The 17138-nt window shown below is 36.6% G+C and overlaps 1 protein-coding gene across 1 annotated transcript in view; it reads left to right on the forward strand.

Moving 5' to 3' along the window:
• The window catches only part of LOC115515708 (unconventional myosin-IXa-like), a 210074-nt gene that overhangs the window by 45748 nt on the left and 147188 nt on the right, over positions 1 to 17138 (forward strand). The window contains exon 10 of the mRNA XM_030317786.1: positions 9732 to 9851. Within this exon, the coding sequence (XP_030173646.1) occupies positions 9732 to 9851 (120 nt within the window). The remainder of the gene's footprint in view (positions 1 to 9731; positions 9852 to 17138) is intronic.

Below are 17138 nucleotides of genomic sequence, written 5' to 3' on the forward strand. Positions count from 1 at the left end.
TGTATTTACTACTGAAAATATTGCTTTCTGTAAACATTATTCACATTGTTTGTATGTTCCTTTGGCATTTAAAATATTATTTATGAAAGCTGATTGTAGGTTTATTATTATCAATTTGTACAAAGATATGTAATGTTATTAATGATCAGCAAAATGATACTGTGTTATTTCTACTTTGATCATTTCTAAATTCTTCTTGTTTTTGAATCTATTTTTCCTTTCTGGCCAGCACAGAGCTTCCATATAATACACTTTTTGAAAGCTCTTTTATTTTGGGATATAACATGCATGCATACCGAAAAGTGTGCCCCCCAAAGTGTATAGCTCAATGAATTATCACAAAGTGAAAACACCCCTGGAACTACCACCTAGATTAAGAAGTAGAATATTACCAACAACCCAGAAATCGCATTCGATTAACTTCTTAAATTTCATTTTTTCTCAAGAAAAAGAAATTCCATAGTTCATTTGTATTTTGAGGCAATGATGGAACAGACTTGTTACAGGAAATAGTTGTATTACAGTATATTAGTGTCAGTGCAAGTATTCAGCTTTTTTGCTCCTTCCACATCTCTCACCACTTACTGTTCTCTGATGGGTTTAGGATAAAAGGATGCCATTAAATTAGAACATTGTAGCATTGCAAAATGAAAACTATTGGAATAACTGAAAATGGATTAGTAGTAGATTCAGAACTTTTATAATGACCATAAATAGTGTGCAGACATGTGAAAATGAAATAGGAATTAGAGATTATTTAAGTAGAAGTGGAATATATGGATGGCAGAAGGTAATCAAGTTCAGATTTCGAATAAGAGGTCAAAGATAATAATACTTTAATGAAGAAAGAAGATGTAGACTGCAGAAGTACAATATATTTTTCACTTCCTTTGAGAGTATCTGTATAGAAAAGTTTTAGTGGCTCTTAGCTAAACTGGCAACAGTTTAACTTGATTGCCAACAATAGTTGATGGTAAACTAAAAAATTTTGGATTTTCTTATGGAAATCCCTGACATTCTTTTTCATCATCAAGCAAACCAAACACAAATGAGAATATCAAATTAAAATCTACTTTTTGACTATTGTATACAGACTTCCAAATTAAAGGACACAGTGCTATTTGTTTAATACTTTTAAATAAAAACTAATTCAATTTATTCTTTTCAAGGATAAATTTGTTAAAATTGTGTAATGTATATTATGGTAATCAGGAAACCATAAAATGTCCTTAATGGTGTCATATAAGTAGGCCATCTGAGTAAAGGTACATGTTGGCCCTGAGAAATAGTAATGATTTGTCTGGTCAGCAGTGAGGTATGAGAGAACAGACATTCCAGTAGTGTCATTCACCTTGCCTCTTCCTGAATAAGAAAGATTCTGGAAGAGAGTAGGAGAGATCATAACTTGACCATGAATTATGCTGTATGTAGAAGCGAGTGCAGTGATGTTTTATGTAGCTCTTTTGGAGAATTTTAATCAATCTAAAACAGCTAGACAGAAATGGGGAGTTCAGTTGTGGTATAGGGAAAAGAGGCAAGAACAAGAGAGTTCAAAGTGTCAGTTTTTTCTTCATCTACAGGAGAGAAGCTGAAGTCATTGATATAGTTTTCACAGAGAGCTATAATGGTTTCCACATAACCTGCCCCACATAACCTGTTCCTTTTCCCCACCCACTCAGTGGATTGCATGACTCTAATGTGCTATCATTTCTTTCTAAGTGGGAGAAGGGTAAGGGTTCCATGGACCATCTATTTCCAGAAATGACCAGGTACTAAAACTGATTTTGATATCACCAAGGGTCTAGGATCTCTATGCAGTACTCTGTCCACGGTTCTTTCCCAAATTTAAATGTACCCTTAATTTAAGACAATTAAATGGATTTTTATGAACAAAATAAACTCTGAATATTTTTTATAAATCACTTCTGTATCAGGCACTGTAGTATGGTGGTTTAAGAGTAGTGTCTTAGATGGAATGTCAGTGAAATGGTAGAATAGGAACCTCTTCCTTAAAAGCAACACAAATACTTGCAGAAAATGTCAGAATAACTTTGTCAGAACTCAGGAAATTTATCAAAGGCCTGTAGTAATCTAGAAAGTGTTTATACAAGAAAAAAGGCTGAATATTGGTAAAGACAATGCACTTTGTAGCCTTTTAATTTACACTGTTTGCATTCTTCCGTCCCCAGCTCCCCATGATAGCCTTGAAAACCAATAGGTCAGAAACACATTGAATATCAGCAGTTTGACAGCCATTACAGGTAGTAGATGGAGGCTGGAGGTCCTTCAAAAGCCCCATTTCCAGAGAATTATATTCAGCATATTAGGTGGTTCCCTGGAAAACCTGACACCCACTGCTTCTTTAACCTGACTCAGAGCTTGCCCAGTGTGAATAGCCTTTTATGTAGGGGTGATGTCCAAAAATAATCAGAAGTACTTGTTGAACAGTGCAACTCCCTGCTAGTAGTAGATAGCAGTTGGGGCAAAAACTAACTAAAAAACTTAAAAGGAAAAGCTGGGAAATGAGGTCTCCATAGTAATGGCTTTGAAAATTTCCTGTATCTTCATGGAAATCTAGATAGTCGTGTACATACATAGGGCTGTGTACATGCCCAGTCCTATGCATATGCTCAGGAAAGACCCAAGAAGATCCTTCTCTCTCACTTCTATGACCTTCAGGCTCTGTGCAAGCAGGAAGCAAAGGTGAGATCATATAAGACAGTTGTAAACTGCCTAGCAGATTAGCAGGGTGTTGAAGGTGCGCCCCAAAACACATGCACAGTGAACTTTGACAAAGACGGGGAGGTTTATTGCTTCCAGGCATGTAGAAATATCTGCCTTCAGTAATTAGCTGAGCACCAAGCAGACTGATGAGAGATTTTTCTGTGGTCATATATGACAAAGAATACAAAGTTTATAGAATTGGTTCAGGAAAGTCCCAGACGATAGCAACAGTTGCATGAAACATTAAATCCTGGGAAGAAGGGAGAATCTGATTTCCAGAATTGCCGTGTTATATTTTTAAAAATATTTGTGTTATGGGGCGCCTGGGTGGCGCAGTCGGTTAAGCGTCCGACTTCAGCCAGGTCACGATCTCGCGGTCCGTGAGTTCGAGCCCCGCGTCAGGCTCTGGGCTGATGGCTCGGAGCCTGGAGCCTGTTTCCGATTCTGTGTCTCCCTTTCTCTCTGCCCCTCCCCCATTCATGCTCTGTCTCTCTCTGTCCCAAAAATAAAAATAAACGTTGAAAAAAAAAAAATTTGTGTTCCTACTCTTAAAAGTGTGAAGATATAAAAATATGAAATTTGTTATAAATTTGTTGCAAATTAAATGTTTTAATAAAACTCACAAAAATAATTCCTGTTCCTTGAGTGACATGTAAATGTGAAAAGAAGACCTTAAATTATGAAGTAAATAATTAAAAAAATTGTTTAAAAAAATAAAGATGTTGTTCCACTCTCAAAAAAAATATCTGCTGTTCTATACACAATTATGGGATGTGCAAAGAAAAAATATGACTATTTTAAATATGTTCAAAGGCAACCATGTCTGAAGACTAATGCAAATTTTGAGAACAATGTCTGACCAAATATAAAATATTAATTTATATATGTATGAGAAATTCACTAGATTCAGCAACAGATTTGAACAGGCAGAGGCCAGAATCTGTGAACTTGAAGACAGATCAGTTGAGATGATCTGTTCTAAGGAACAGAAAGAAAAAAGAATGAATAAGAATGAAAAGAGCTATGGGACACCAGAAAGTACACTGATTTCTGGTAGTCCAGAAAGATAGAGAGAGGGGCAGTAAACATTTCAAGAAATAATAATGGCCAAAAACTCCTCAAATTTGATGAGGAAACTAATCTATATATCCAAGAGGTTCAAACTACAATGGTGAATTCAAAGAGATCCAGACTTAGATACATCATACTTGAATTGTCCTGAGAGAAAATATTGAGAGCAGCAAGAGAGAAGTAATTCATCATGTACAAAGTATTCTCAGTGAGAGTGACAGTTGATTCATCATCAGGAACCATTGAAGCTAGAGGGCGGTGGCTTGATATATTCAAAGTGCTGAAAGATAAAAGAGAGTCAGTCAAGAATTCTGTATTCAGCAAAATTGCCCTTCAAAGTGATGGTGAAATTAGGACATTCCTGGATAAACAAATCCTGAGCTACTGTTACTATCAGATCTGCCTCACAGGAGATACTACAGTGGGTTCTTGTGGTGGAAATGAAAGGAAACTAGACAGTAACATGAAATACTAAAGAGCACATTAAAGACAACTACAGAGTTAAATAAAAAATATGGTAAAAGTATATTTTTTACATTTTGTAACCCCCCCCCCCCCCGCCCCAATCTGATTTAAAAGACTGGCACAAAGCAATAATTATAAATCTCTGTTGATGGGCATGACATTTAAAGGTGTAAATTTGTATGATAATAACAGCATAAAGGAGGAGGAAGGGAATGGAACTATATAGGGGAAACACAATCAATTAATTATTTTTGAGAGATAGAGCATGAGCAGGGGAGGCTCAGAGAGAGAAAGACAGAATCCCCAGCAGGCTGACTCAGCATAGAGCCCAGCACAGTGCTCAATTCCACAGCCATGAGATCATGACTTGAGTGGAAACTAAGAGTCAGAAGCTTAACCGACTGAGCCACCCTGGTGCACCCTGGGAAACATTTTTATATACTACTGAAATTAAGTGGTTTTTAATCCAGACTTGATTGTTATAAGATGCTAATTCTATATTCCCTTGGCATTTGTTAAGAAAATAACTAAAAAATGATGGTAAAATAAATGACAAAAAAGAATATACTAGAAAACATCTGTTTAATACAAAAGAAGATAGTAATGAGAGAAGAGGAGCGCAAATAATATGTCGTAAGACATATCTGGAGGAGCACCTGTGTGGCTCAGTAAGTTAAGTGTTTGACTTTGGCTCAGGTCATGATCTTATGGTTCATGAGTTTGAGCCCTGTATCAGGCTCTGTGCTGACAACTCCGAGCCTGGAGCCTGCTTCAGATTCTGTGTCTCCCTCTCTCTCTGGCCCTCCTCAACTCACACTCTGCCTTCCTCTCTCTCAGAAATAAATAAACATTAAAAAAAAGACATGGAAACTCAACACCACACTTCTAAAAGTTTATTTTTACTTTGAGAGAGAGCACATGAGTTGGGGAGAGGGACAGAGAGAGAAGAATCCCAAGCAAGTTCTGCAGAGCTGGATACAGGGCTCAAACTTACGAACTGTGAAATCATGATCTGAGTTGAAATCAAGAGTCAGATGCTTAACTGACTGAGCCACCCAGGAGCCCCAAAGGAAGAGTCCTTTTTTTCTTTTTCTTTTTAAAGTTTTATTTTGAGATGGGTTGGGGGGGGGGGCAGAAAGAGAAGGAAGGAGAGAATCCCAACCAGGCTCTGCAGTGTCAGTGTGCCACTCGAACCTACGAACTTATGATCATGAGCTGAAATCGAGAGTCTGACGCTTAACTGACTGAACCACTCAGGTGCCCCAGGGTTGTTGTTGTTGTTGTTGTTTTTATATTTATTTTGAGAGAGAGTGTGTGAGCAGGAGATTGGGGAGGAAGGGAGAGAAGGAATCCCAAGCAGGCTCTGTGTTGTTGGCACAGACATGGGGCTCGATCTCACGAACTGTGATCTCACCTCTTAATTACCAGTGGGTCAAGGAAGAAATCACAAAGGTAATTAGAAAACAGTTTGATGGTTATATGCTAACTAATTTGGATGTTAATTAGGGGTGCCTGGGTGGCTCAGTCGAGCGTCCGACTTCAGCTCAGGTCATGATCTCACGGCACGTGAGTTCGAGCCCCACGTCAGGCTCTGTGCTGACAGCTCAGATCCTGGAGCCTGCTTCGGATTCTGTGTCTCCTTCTCTCTCTGCCTCTCCTCTGCTCATGCTCTGTCTCTCTCTGCCTCTCAAAAATAAAGAAACGTAATAAAAAAAATTTGGATGTAAATTAAAAAAAATTAAGAAAAAAGAAAGAAAGAAAACAGTTTGATGGGGTGCTTGGGTGACTCAGTTGTTTGAGCGTCCAACTCTTGATATTGGCTCGGGTCATGATCTTGCAGTCTGTGGGTTTGAGTCCTGTGTCAGACTCTGTGCTGGTAGCATGGATCCTGCTTGGGGTTCTTCCTCTTTCTCTGCCCTGCCCCTGCTTGCACTCTCTCTGTCTCTCAAAATAAGTAAAAACTTAAAATATTTTGAGATGAATGGAAGAAAATATACACCAAAACTTACTGGGATGCTGCTGAAACAATGCTTAGAGGTAAATTTATAGCTTCAAATATCTCTTAAAAAAGAAGAGGGGTGCCTCTTAATTTAACAGCTCCCAGTTGGAAACACTCAAATATCCATCAGTGGAAGAAAGGATAACCCATATTGTGATACATTCCTACCATGTAACATTATTCCTCAGTAAAAAAGAACAAACTACTCATACTCATAATGAGTCACAAAAACTGAGCAAAAAAAGCCAGGATATAACACATATGATTTTGTTTAGTTTAAGAACAGGCAAAATAATACATAGTGATAGAAACCATAACTTGATTGTTTCTGGGAGGACAAGAGTGGTATTGATTGGAAGGGGATGAAATAATGGAAATATGGATAATAGAAATCCTTAAAAATTTTTTTTTAATGTTTATTTTTGAGAGAGACAGAGACAGAGTACAAGCAGGGGAGGGGCAGAGAGAGAGAGAGAGGGAGACTTAGAATCCAGAGGCTCCAGGCTCTGAGTTGTCAGCACAGAGCCTGATGTGGGGCTTGAACTCATGAACTGTGAGATCATGACCTAAGCCAAAGTCGGACACTTAACTGACCGAGCTACCCAAGCACCCCTGGAAATCCTCTTGATTGAGGATTATATGGAAGTAAATATTTGTTTAAGCTTATCAAATTTAAACTTGAGATTGGTGGATTTTACTGTGTATGAGATATACCTTTATTATGGCCATAAGGCCCAGGAGCTGGTATTACAGAAACTACTTTAGGATCAGATACATGGCTTCAGATTTGAACGATTAGCTAGGATTGAGTTCCCATTATGTGGTAGTATCTTAGAAGAGCTTGGACTTTTCTGTCGCTGAAAAGATAATTGAAAAATTCTGTCCATTGGCCTTGAGCATAGAAACAAGAAGGACCTTAGCAATCTGTGTTAGGCTTTAGATAAGATTTTTCTTTTTCTTTTTTTTTTTTTTAATGTTTTTATTTTATTATTTTTGAGACAGAGACAGAGCATGAGCAGGGGAGGAGCAGAGAGAGAGGGAGACACAGAATCCGAAGCAGGCTCCAGGCTCTGAGCTGTCAACACAGAGCCCAATGCAGGGCTCGAACTCACAGACTGTGAGATCATGACCTGAGCTGAAGCTGAAGTTGGATGCTTAACCGACTGAGCCACGTAGGCACCCCTAGATAAGATTTTTCTTAAATTACCTGTAAAAAAACCAGTGCCCATGTCTTTACCATGCATAGGTATGGGATCTGAATTTATGCTGTGTTTTTGATGCATGATCTCAAGCTAAGAAATTATCAAAATTAGACCAGGAACTAGTGTACACCAACATTAATAAACATCTTTTAAGAGTTTATGGGACTCCTTAGACAAGGAGACTCACTGAAAACGTATTTCTATACTTATCCTAGGAAGCCTAACCACCTTAACAGGGAGTTGTTACACACAGCAAACAACAGGAAGGTCAGCTTAAGGTTTCGAAATAGTATTATAGTCTAAAACAAGAGTTAAAGCATAGAAAGCAGAATGAAAGAAATTAAAAAAAAAATAAGGTAGGTATGATGGTGAGACATAAACCTGTCACAATTATAAAATTAGCGGCATTGCTACAATTTAATTAGATAAAAGAGTGCGCTGGCTGTAGTAATGTCAAGTGATTTCTTCAAACTGCTTACTAATTTAGTGTATTTAATACCTGAACTTTTACATAAAATGCTTTAATACCATAATCTCCTTAAAACTATTTTTGACTGGCAGATTATTAAGATAGCTATTGAAAGGCCTAAAGGTCTAGTGATAACTTTTTAAAATTACAGTTTGGAGGGAGTATAAATAGAACTCACCACGTGTTTGTTTCTTTTCTTTTCCCCCCCTTCCCTCAAATGGTCCCCTTCAACTGATACTTACCTTCTATCACCAGCAACTAACCAAGTACAGGCTAGTCTCTTTGCCTAAGCATTCTTTCTTCATGTAGCCCATCAAACGTGGTGGGGAGGATTATTGGTAAAGTACAGGCTAGTCTGAACCTAAGCATTCTTTCTTCAAGTAGCCCGTCAAACATGGAGGGGAGAATTATTGGTAATGAGTGAAGAATATTTTTACTGAGGTATTCTTTGACCTAGAAATGATAGATAACTTGATAATATTTGTCTCTTTTTGAAACATTGAACATTTGCAGCTGTGGGCTATCCACAGTGGATGAGATAGTGTTTTATTCGTTTACTCTTTTAATATTGGATGTGAAAATAATTTTCACATCTATTTCATTTTTAAAAGCCTGCTATTTATGTGTTTATTCTTATATAATGTATTGTAAGATTCCATGTCTTCAACTAAAATGTAGATGCCTTTTCTCTGGATCCAGTTTAAGGAATTATGGTTAGACTAAACCATGCTTTGCCAACTTGTTTGAACTACTCTGCCTCTGTTTAACTTTTTAAATGATCCTGTGTTGAGAACTGTTCCTATATAGTATCTCATTCCAAATTATAGAGTAAATATGCACTAATGAAACTTTAGTTCATTGTGTTGCTTACTTTGCCTCTGTTGTTAAACCATTCCCTTTTCTCCCACCTTTTGTTTTTTAAAGGCAAACCTACACAAATTTGAATATAACGTCTTATCTGTAGAGATGTTCTTTGAGTAAATGATACTCCACACCACCTCCCAAAACTGGCGGTGCCTATTCTCTTTTAAATCCGTCTGTTGCTAATATTAATGGTACTGACATCCCCCAAATCCTCATCATTGCTAGAGTGACTCATGGTTTCAGTAGCACTAATCTGGGGCTTTGGTCCTTATGTGAACATGCTCTCTTCCGTTTCCCACCAGTAGTTGATCCTGTCTCACTTGACTAAGAAGTGGTGGTGAGGTACATTTTCCAACTTTCTTTTCAGATTTATAAATAGCAATGTGCTGCTGGGTTTTCCTGCTCTGTTTTGCTTTTCTTCCTGCTCTTTAAACATTGACACACTTGTTGGAATTCCTACAAGTGTGGTTTATTGCAAGATTTGTGAAAGAATTGTTTAACTTTTGGTAAATTGTTTTGGGTATATTTCTCTTTGGTGTTCCATCATTGTTCCTTGCATTGTTGCCAACTATATGCTAATTATATTTCAGACCTGATAAAAATGGGTCTGTTAAAAAAATAGCTAAATCATACAAATTGTTTTGAAATTTCCCTAATATTTTAAATTAGAAATTTTCAGTGTGATGTTATCTCACAACACTTTGAATACTGATAAGGATACTTGGAATATCTAAAAAATACCTTTATGTTTTCCTTTTATTTTTGTGTAATTTCCGCAAATCAATTTAGAAAAATTACTCACATTTAACTCCTATTACTTGATACACTTATATATATCCTTAAGATAGTTGGCAGCATTGTCCTTGAATCTCTATTGGTTTGGGCTTATGTAATCTTTTTCTTTTCTCCATTTTTTGTTTTTCTTTTGCTTCCTAAGGACATGATGATACAGCGCCATGTGCAGTTTTGAAAAGTATGGATAGTTTTAGCTTTCTCCAACACCCAGTCCACCAGAGGAGCTTAGAGATTCTGCAGAGGTGCAAGGAAGAGAAGTACAGTAAGGCTGCAAATCCTGATAAACTCTGTGTCATCACTTATCTGTTTGGAAATGGAAACCAGGAGCATTTTGCACCAGGGTGGGACATAAATTGCATAGGCAATGTCACCTCTATAATCGTTTGACCAGTCTCAGGATTCTTCCATTGAGACTTAAGTTCTTTCTTTTGAAAAAGTTGATATACCTCTTCTTTGAACTTGGACGACTCTTTGCCTGTGATCCATGAGTTGTTGATTTATACTTGGTTATAGACTCTAAATTTGTTTCCACTTTTGTCTTTAAAGTAGCTGAGTGATGGGTAAAAATGAATAATGATTTTTTCCCTGCTAATTTTTAAAAAATGCTTTATTGAAATCTAGTTGAGATAAAATTGCATGCAAAAGCATAGAGTTTGGTAAATTGTGACATATATATGCACTTGTGAAATCATTAACATGATATAGATAATTACTATATCCAACACTACCAAAAGTTTCCTCTGCCTCTTTCCAATTTTTGGCTGATTGTTATGCTTGCTTATGCTTGAATTTCAACATCAGCAGTGTTGCTTTTGTGTATCATTGCTTAATCCACTTAGTTTGATTGCAGTTCTCCTATCAGACTTTTCTGTGTCTGGTTTAGAGAAAAACCACCATATTAATGTTTTGGATTAAGGAAGAATGATAGAATCATAGTGGATATTTCTTTTTTTTCTTTTTCTTCTATTTCTTTCTTTTTTTTTTTTTTATAAAATTGGTGTGAAAAGATGCCCGTGGTCTCCATTTCCTCCTTTCTATTTGTTATACTCATTCTGAATGAAAATAGATTGTTTTACTTATTGTGGGATTATAGTTATTTTGCTACTGCTATAGTGAGAATAAAGAGATCCTTCAGAATACTCAAATACTCGAACCCCAACTTAACAGTTTCCATATAATGGACCTAAATTACTTACAGATTCTGAGCTTTTTACAAATTACCACAGATTTACTTTGTTGATTTTACAGTTTTGTGATTGAAATTCCATGAAATTTTAGTATCTAATTATCAGTGAAAGGAGAATGTAAGTAGAATTTGTAAAAGCAAATGTTGTGGCTTCTTTTTTCAGTTGTTCTTACTTTTGCTGTCTTGGTATAAGGAAATGTGTAATGCATTTTGAAAAATACTATTAAAAATGTTTTCTCATTTTAGAAAGAACAAAGGTAAGTATTTCATTTTAAAAAGACCATCCTTGAGAGTTACAATGAATTAATTGCTATTGTTTCTAAAAGGTGTACAATAAGTTTTATTTCAATTACCCATCTTCCTTTTTAAATCTTTTAATCCATGGGACATTATTTAAACCAGTTTACAAATCTTTTTTGGGAGTTTAATTCTTTTTAACTTTTAAATAGTTGCAAGTGGTTTATTTGCTTTGTTGATTTTCATCATGTTCTGACAACCCTAGGCCTGATTGTATTCCAGTTTAGTATATATGGGTTCGGGAATAGGAAGGCATCATGTACAGTATAGGCTGCGTGAGGAAATCGTACATTTGTTCTGTGTTTACATGCAAATTGATTTTTACATTTATGGAAGTTGGAGCTTTTCCATTATTTTAAGACGTGTATTCCATTTTATATTATAGTACTACCAATAATTAGAATTTTATACTCTATAAAATTACAAATTCAATTTTGGGAGATTGTTCTTAAAAAAACAGGGGACTACCAGCTTTAGGTAATGGATAATTGGCAAGGTGAATGAACCCTTCCACAGGTAACAATGATAAAACCTGGAAAAATTTTTATTTTATTTATTATTTTTTTTTCCTATGTAAAACTTTTTTTTTCAGTATATGAAATTTATTGTCAAATTGGTTTCCATACAACACCCAGTGCTCATCCCAAAAGGTGCCCTCCTCAATACCCATCACCCACCCTCCCCTCCCTCCCACCCCCCATCAACCCTCAGTTTGTTCTCAGTTTTTAAGAGTCTCTTATGCTTTGGCTCTCTCCCACTCTAACCTCTTTTTTTTTTCCTCCCCCTCCCCCATGGGTTCCTGTTAAGTTTCTCAGGATCCACCTAAGAGGGAAAACATATGGTATCTGTCTTTCTCTGTATGGCTTATTTCACTTAGCATAACACTCTCCAGTTCCATCCACGTTGCTACAAAGGGCCATATTTCATTCTTTCTCATTGCCACGTAGTACTCCATTGTGTATGTAAACCACAATTTCTTTATCCATTCATCAGTTGATGGACATTTAGGCTCTTTCCATAATTTGGCTATTGTTGAGAGTGCTGCTATAAACATTGGGGTACAAGTGCCCCTATGCATCAGTACTCCTGTATCCCTTGGGTAAATTCCTAGCAGTGCTATTGCTGGGTCATAGGGTAGGTCTATTTTTAATTTTTTGAGGAACCTCCACACTGTTTTCCAGAGTGGCTGCACCAATTTGCATTACCTGGGAAAATTTTTAAAATAACAAAATGATTTGAAAGCATTGGAAAAAGACCAAAAAACCCCCACTAAAATACCATAAAGAAGCAGAAACCAGAGGAGAGTTTATTCTTTGAAGTAAGTAAAGTAGTGGATAAGAATTGTGAATCTGTGGGTTTTTGTACAAGGTGCTTCGCCACTCTCATAGCCCCAGAGACGGAAAACCACAACCATACTGACTTGAGGTATCAGAGAACAAAGGTGAGGACTGGCAAAACAACTTGGAATTTAGGAGGAAAATCTGAAACTGAGAAAGCTGCCAGAGGGCTAAAACCCAAAGTTAGAGTATGAATTCTGCCAGCCGTACCTCTCTGACAGCTATGAGTACACAGGGAAGCCTGTCAGCAAAGCAGTGCAAACCAAATAGGAGACAAACTTCGAAACACACAACTGTAGTAGGTGAGATTTTCAAGTTTGCTGCTTTTTTGACACACACTTTTTGTATCTGTGTGTAGCTCCTGTGGGAGAAAAGCTGAATTCTTCCTGCCTTAGTTGGAATCCCATAAGTAGAGGGGGGGAAAGAAAGAAGCAGAGGAATATTTGAAGAAATAATGGCTGAAAACTTTTTATATTTGTTAGAAACCTGGCTTAGAGATCCAAGAAGATTAATGATCTCCAAGTAGAATAAATACAAAAGAAAACCATAATTAGGCACATTGTAGACAAACTGCTAAATGTCAAAGACAAAGAGAAAATCTTGAGAGCAGTGAAGAGAAAATATGGCCTATCAAATACAGGGGAATAATGATATTAACACCTGACTTATTAAAGCAATGGAGATGAAAAGATGTTGAAAAACCATGATTAAAATCTCGCCCTGGCCCAAAATAAACCAGAACACAGCTGTCTCCTACCTCCCAAACAAATCCCAACTTTCAGGCAAAATTTCTATATTTTTAGTTTGGGTCCAGACAAGTTAACTATCTGTTGAAAGAAAAATCAACAGTTTTCAGAAGAACATAACAGAATTTAGTGTTGGCACAATGTATTATCCATAATGTTAAGCTATCAGCAAAAATATTCTTAATAAATGAACCTTAAATAAATATGTTTTCAGATAAAAAGTATCTGAGAGAATTTGCCACCATAATGTGTATTCTATGAGAAATAATAATGGAAGTTCTGTAAGCTAAAGGGAAATGGCACCAGGGTGCTTGGGTGGCTCAGTTGGTTAAGTGTCTGTTGATTTCCACTCAAGTCATGATCTCATGGTTCATGAGTCTGAGACCTGCGTCGGGCTATGCACTGACAGTGCAGAGCCTGCTTGGGATTCTCTCTCTGCCTCCCGCTCTGCCCCTGTTCCACTTGAGTGTACATGTGCTTGTTCTCTCTATCTGAAAAACAAATCAACCAACTTAAAAAAATAAAATAAAGAGAAATGGCACCAGATGGTAATGTGGATGTGTAGTAAGTGTTGGTAAACTTTCTGCAAAGGGCTGGAAAGTAAATATTTTAGCCTCTGTGGGTCTTATGGTCTCTGTTGAAACAACTCAGTTCTACTGTGAAAGGAGCCATAGATAATACATAAATAAATGAACATGGCTATGTTCCAATAAAACTTTACTATGGGCACTGATATTTAAATTTCATATAATTTTCACATTTCATAAAATTATTTTTCTATTGATATTTTTTTCCTTAACCATTTAAAAATGTAGGGGGCACCTGAGTGCCTCTGTTGGTTTAGTATCCGACTTCGGCTCAGATCATGATCTCATGGTTTGTGGGTTTGGGCACTGCATTGGGCTCTGTGCTGACAGTTTAGAGCCTGGAGCCTGCTTGGGATTCTCTCTCTCCCTCCCTCTGATACATCTCACCTTGCTGACAGTGCTTACCTTAATGTCCCTGACCTCAGGCCCACAAATGTGTGGGGTCCCACAAATGATTGAAAATTTAATCTGGCCAAATACAATTAATGGAATTCCACTGTGGAATTTCAAATGAAATTTAAGTCTTACAAAAATGGAATTAAAATAGAAATAAGTAATAGATATCTGAGAAATACATGTATATTTTTTAACTAATCTCTACACCCAGTGTGGAGCTTGAACTCAACAACCCTGAGATCAAAAGTCACATGCTCTTCTGACTGAGCCAGCCAGGCACCCCTCAAGAAATCCTCAAATATTTTGAAAATAAACAACATGTATAAATGACTCATGAGTTAAAGAAAAATTTATAAGGGCAACTTGAAACTACTTCGATCTGAATGAGAATAGAAATAACATAACTTGCATAATGCAACTAAAGAAGTACCTAGAAGAAAATTGATAGCTTTAAGTCCTTATGTTAGGAAAAAAGGTCAAAAGTCAAGGATTTAAGCTTTTACCTTATGAAGCTACAACAAGAAGAGCACATTAGACCCAAAATAAGTAGAGAGAAGTGACGAACTACAATCCATGAATACAAAGCAGACCAACAGTAGAGAATATCAGTGGAAACCAAAAGCTGATTTTTCTTTTTTTCCAGTTTTAGAGGGAGAGAGAGAGACCACACATGTGCATGAGTAGGGGAGAGATGCATAGGGAAAGAGAGAATCATAAGCGGGCTCTACACTTAGTGTGGAGCCCGATGTGGGGCTTTATCCCAATTACCTGGATCATGACCTGAGCCAAAATCAAGAAATGGAATGCTTAATCAACTGAGCCATCCAGGTGCCCCCAAAAGCTATTTTTTCAAAAAGAGCAATGAAATTTTTAAAGCTCTGGGTCAGTCCATTAGAACTTTCTATAAAGATGAAAATGTTCTCCAACCATGCTATCTAAAAGCCACATATGGCTGTTAAGCACCTGAAATTTATTTAAAATTGAGAAACTGAAGTTTTAATTTGATTCAGTCAAATCAAACTTGAAAGCCACATGTGGCTAGTGACTGCGGTATTAGTGCAGTTCTAGCCATTCTGATCAAGAAATAAGAGAGAAGAAGACACAAATACTGTTATCTGGAAGGAGCAAGTGGACACAGTTATATATGATAGAGACCTCAAAAGACTGAGGAGAGATTATGTCAATAAATTAAGCAACTTAGATGAAATGGACAAATTCCTTGAATGTCAATCAAAATTGACCCAAGGAAAAATACAAAATTTGATCACTCCTATAAATGATATTGGCTTCATAAGTAAAATCTTCCCCCCACAAAAAAGTGTAGGCCTACATAGCTTCAACAGTAAATTTGATTTAAGAGATGTTTAAGAAAAGAATAATACCAGTTCTCTTCAACTATTTCAGAAAATATAGGAGCAAGTAACCTTGTACAAATCTTATGAGGCCAGTATTATTACTCTAATACCAAAAGCATACAAAAACATTACAAGAAAACTATGGACCTCACAATGATGGGTGTAAAAAGGCTTAAGAACATAAGGGCTGACTGAATTCAGCAGTATAATAAAGGATAATACATGAAGCCCAGTGGAATTTAAGGTTGAATGAATGAATGAAAGGAATGAAAGTTTGGTTTGATAATAGAAAATCAATCATTATAATTCACTGTATTATCCTTCTAAAAAAGAAAAAGCATATGATACCTCAGTAGTTGGAGAAAAAGATTTTTTCGTAATTTTTCACTCATTTAAACACCTTTAGGAGCCTTGGAATAAAAGGCAGCCTTCCTCAATTTTATAAAGAACATGCATGAAAATCCTACGGCAGACTTCATATGTAATGATGAAAGATTGAACACTTCTCTGACATTGAGACAAGGCAAAGATATCTGCTTTTGACACTGATATTTAACATTGTACTGAAAGTCATACACAGTGCTATAAGGCAAGAAAAAGAAGTAAAAGGTGCATAGCTTGAAAAGGAAGATGTAAACAACATACGATCCTCTATATACGAAGTGTTAAGGAGTTTGATATATGCTCTTTGATCTAGGAAGTAGATTCAACAGCCTCTCATGATACCAGGTAAATTTACAAAATTATACTATTTTAGCCATGAAGACATAGAAAACTAAATTTATGAATTTTATGTGTAGATCTTTGGCAGCCAGTCTCCTAGATATTCTTGTTATCCCCGTATTATGGTATTCACAACCTTGTATAGCCTTCTGCATTTTTCCTGTCTTGGTCTGTGTGACTTATAGGACATGGCAGGAGTGATAGTATGTCAATTCCTAAATTAAGTTATGAAAGACTGCAGTTTTCATCTTAGGTAATTTCTTACTTGGTAGCTCTATCTCAGATCACTGTCTCTAAGAGAAAGAAGCAAACTGTCATCTGTGAGTCGCCCTGTTGAGAATCCCACTGAAGCCACTGGTCAACAGGTAGTGAGAAAATGATCTTTGCCACTAACTACATGAGTGAACTTGGAAGCAAATCCTTCAGTTCCATTCCAGTCTTTTTTTTTTTTTTTTTTTTTTAATTCAAGGTAGTTAACATACAGTATAGTATTGATTTCAGGAGTAAAACCCAGTGATTCATCACTAACATATAACACCAAGTGCTCATCCCAGCAGATGTCCTCCTTAATGCCCATCACCATTTACCCCATTGCCCCACCTGCCTCTCCTCTAGCAACCCCCAGTTTGTTCTGTGTATGTAAGAAGCTCTTATGGTTTACCTTCCTCTCTGCCTTTATTCTTACTTTTCCTTCCCTTCCCTCTGTATTCATCTCTCGTTTCTTAAATTCCACATATGAATGAAATCATATGATATTTGTCTTTCTCTGACTTATTTGCTTAGTATAAACACTCTAGTTCTATCCATGTTGTTGCAGATGATAAAATTTGATTCTTCTTGCCCCTGAGTAGTATTCCATTGTATATTTATACCACATCTTTTTTATACATTCATTAGTTGATGGACATTTGGGCTCTTTCCA

Source organism: Lynx canadensis, chromosome B3 (assembly GCF_007474595.2).
Source record: "Lynx canadensis isolate LIC74 chromosome B3, mLynCan4.pri.v2, whole genome shotgun sequence".
NCBI lineage: Eukaryota > Metazoa > Chordata > Mammalia > Carnivora > Felidae > Lynx > Lynx canadensis.